The following is a 3,024-nucleotide window of genomic DNA, read 5'->3' on the forward strand; positions in this document are numbered from 1 at the left end:
GGGGGGGCCTCCCCACCGGGGACCTCCCTACCGCCAGGGGGGGTGGACCTCCCTACCGCTAAGGTGTGGCTAACAAATGGTCATCGCTGGTCTGGTTCTGCCTAAATCTAATCCTTGATCGAGTCCCCTGTGTGGCTGGTCCAATAGTTGTAAATGTTGTATGTAGCTTCCAATTTCCATTTTGAGTGGCAGGTGCCGTAGACGTAAGCGCAGCCTTTAGGTATCGGTTCAGTTTATCTGCTGAACTGACCGATTCCAAATCTCCATAAGAATGCTCGTCTGTATGACCGTCACTTCCGTCATCGCTCCAGAGTGGTAGAGTATCCGACGTCTCTCCGGTAGAGTGAAGTTCGTTCATGCTACTAATATCATCAATGTCCTCTGCGAACAAATGTTTGAGTTTTGCTTCCTGGTACCTTCGAGAAGCGTCACTCATACGCCGTTGGCGTACTGGTACCACCGGCCCATTTGGATGAAATCTAACTACCTTCCTGTTTTCGGACATGCGTTTTTTTAAAGACACCAACCAACTAGCTATTGGTAGCTGGGTCAGCTATTAGTAGTTATTAATCAGTTATTAGTAGCTGTTGGTCAGTTGTTAGTAGCTAGCTATTGGTCAGTTATTAGGCGACAATGCAAGTTAGATCAGCTACTGGTAGTGTGCGCATTTAAATAAAATGGGATGGTATCCGTCAACGTTACAATTAGAAGCTGCGAGTGTTCAAGTATCAATATTGAGCATCATTACATTCGGTGGATTGGGTATCCATGATGCGCTGGCCCAGGGTCAAGACGCTTCCGTGTTTCGGAAGCGAGATCTTGCTTATAGTCAATTAGCATATCATTTAGTGAGTGCGTTCTTTTCATTCTTCATAACCCCATTCTTATGTCAAATAGGGGTACGAAAGCTAACGTTACTGGCTACCATCCTTAGTTGTATAGAAGGTATCAATGAAGCGGCGACATTCTCATGGTGGAATAAGAATACATTCTCACTTATAATAACTGGTTTTACAAGTTCGCTTGCAAGCTCACTGTTATGGATGATCATATTTGCTATAGTCTGTGGCTATTCTACACCGGCCGATAGGTCACGATATATAGCGATTAGCTGGTCCCTGATGCATTTAGGAGGATCGATAAATGCTGTGGTGAACATTCCAACGGTTCAGTATGTCAGGTTTATTTCTATGACGCTGGTGATTGTTCTCTGTAGTATAATATCCATATATTTCTGTATGCTACTGGTTGAGCCTGCTCTGGTTGTTAGACCTGATGGTAGTTACGCTAATACATACAAGATTAGCTCAGTTGGTAGTGTGACGCATGAACTCATGGCTATTTTCAGAGCAGCAAACCCTAACACAATACTAATGCTTCCTACCGCTGTTACAAGCATATGGACTAGACCCATTCAGTTGGAGTACCTCACGGAAATATTAACGCCCACTCAAGCCAAAGGTAATCTGGCGTACGCGGTCTACTTCTTAATTCAGGGCGCAGTGGTATGGCTTCTCCCCCCATTGTTGGACAAGAGAAGAATAAGCCCTAAAATTGTTTACAGCGCCGGAATGCTTAGTACCGTGTTAATCATGCTCTTAACCGTCGCCCATCTATACAGCGATCCCGTCCTGGACTTGACCACCACCCGGCCGGATAGTACAAAAACAGCCATCAGCTTAATGGCCGGCCTCGGCGTTTCCGACTGCTTGCTCAGCACCTTTATCATGTGGGATACCAGTGTTCTAGGACAGGGCAACGCCCGCAAATGCGTACGCGTAGGCTCCTTCTTCCAGGGCTGGCAAAGCGTCAGTGGAGCCCTCGCCTGGTTGTGGACCAACAGCAGCTTTTTCACACTGAAACTGCACTGCTGGCTTACCATCTTCTTCACCTTGCTCTCGTTCCCCCTCGGGATCGCAGCATGCGATCTTCTTCCCGATCTGGACGGCACCGTGCAAGACGACGATCAGACCTGCGAGTCATTTTATTCCCTTTACATTCCCTCCTAGCCCAGCAAGCTGTTGATCCAGCAAGCTGCCGTTTCAACAAGTTACTGTCCAGCAAGTTACTGCGTTAGCAAGTTGCTGGCCGGCAAGTTGCCGTGTCCGCAAGCTGTGGTGTCAGCGGGTTGTGGCCGCAGTTGGTTGTGATGCAGGTTGTCGTGGTGACGACTGGGTCGTCGCGCAGGTTGTGCCGGAAGTTGTCACACTGTGTGCAGATTGTGTGGGTCCTGTCGGTGCATGGTGATTGTGTGACGAAGCCGTTTTTCGTGGACACGTGAGAGGGATTATTCGGGCGCGAAAAAAATCGTCTCTGGATTGTCATGGGGTCGTTTAGAGGAGATTATGACGGTACGACCGCTCCTGGTTTTGAGGGCGGTAGACGCGAGGAGCGTCGCGGCAAGGGTGAGTGGGACGGCGAGGAGGGCGGTGCGTCGAAGGGTCAAGACTGGGGCGACGATGAGCCGGCGAAGAAGCAGGATTGGGGTGATGAGGAGCCTCGCCAAGACTGGGGCGAGGAAGCTTCTCGGAGACCCCCGCGTCTAACTAGGCCCCCAATGAGGAACGACGACTATCGCCGTAACGAATTCCGTGGCCGCAGTGGCCAAGACGAACGACGTCAGGAGTGGGACGGCGAACCGCGACGAGGCGGCCGTTATCCTGAGGAGGACCGCGGCGAAGACTGGCAACCCCGGCGCGGCGGCCGAGGCGCCGAAGACTACCGCTCACACGGCGGAGCGCGCGACGACTTCGAACATCGACCGTTCGAACGCGAACCAAACTACGCTCGTGGCTACCCTCGCCAGCACGATGAACCGCGAAACCGCAGCGCACACAAGTGGGACGACCAGGACGATGATGCACGCCCTCCGAACGCAAACAAGTGGAACGCACCTGAAGACTTCTCCTACACCGGCGGCCGGGACAGCGGCCGAGATAACTACGGCGGCCGGGACGGCGGCCGAGATAACTACGGCGGCCGGGACGGCGGCCGAGATAACTACGGCGGCCGGGACGGCGGCCG

General features: G+C 52.1%; 1 protein-coding gene across 1 annotated transcript; it reads left to right on the forward strand.

The window, feature by feature from the left end:
• Positions 1-677: 677 nt before the first annotated feature.
• On the forward strand, positions 678-2,009 carry GNI_082170 (putative DUF895 domain membrane protein; the record flags this gene model as incomplete). Its single annotated transcript, XM_011135754.1, has 1 exon — positions 678-2,009. The coding sequence occupies one exon, from the start codon at positions 678-680 to the stop codon at positions 2,007-2,009; it is 1,332 nt and encodes a 443-aa protein (XP_011134056.1).
• Positions 2,010-3,024: the final 1,015 nt, after the last annotated feature.

The sequence above is a fragment of the Gregarina niphandrodes genome (assembly GCF_000223845.1).
Source record: "Gregarina niphandrodes unplaced genomic scaffold scaffold00015, whole genome shotgun sequence".
In the NCBI taxonomy this organism is placed as follows: Eukaryota; Apicomplexa; class Conoidasida; order Eugregarinorida; family Gregarinidae; genus Gregarina; species Gregarina niphandrodes.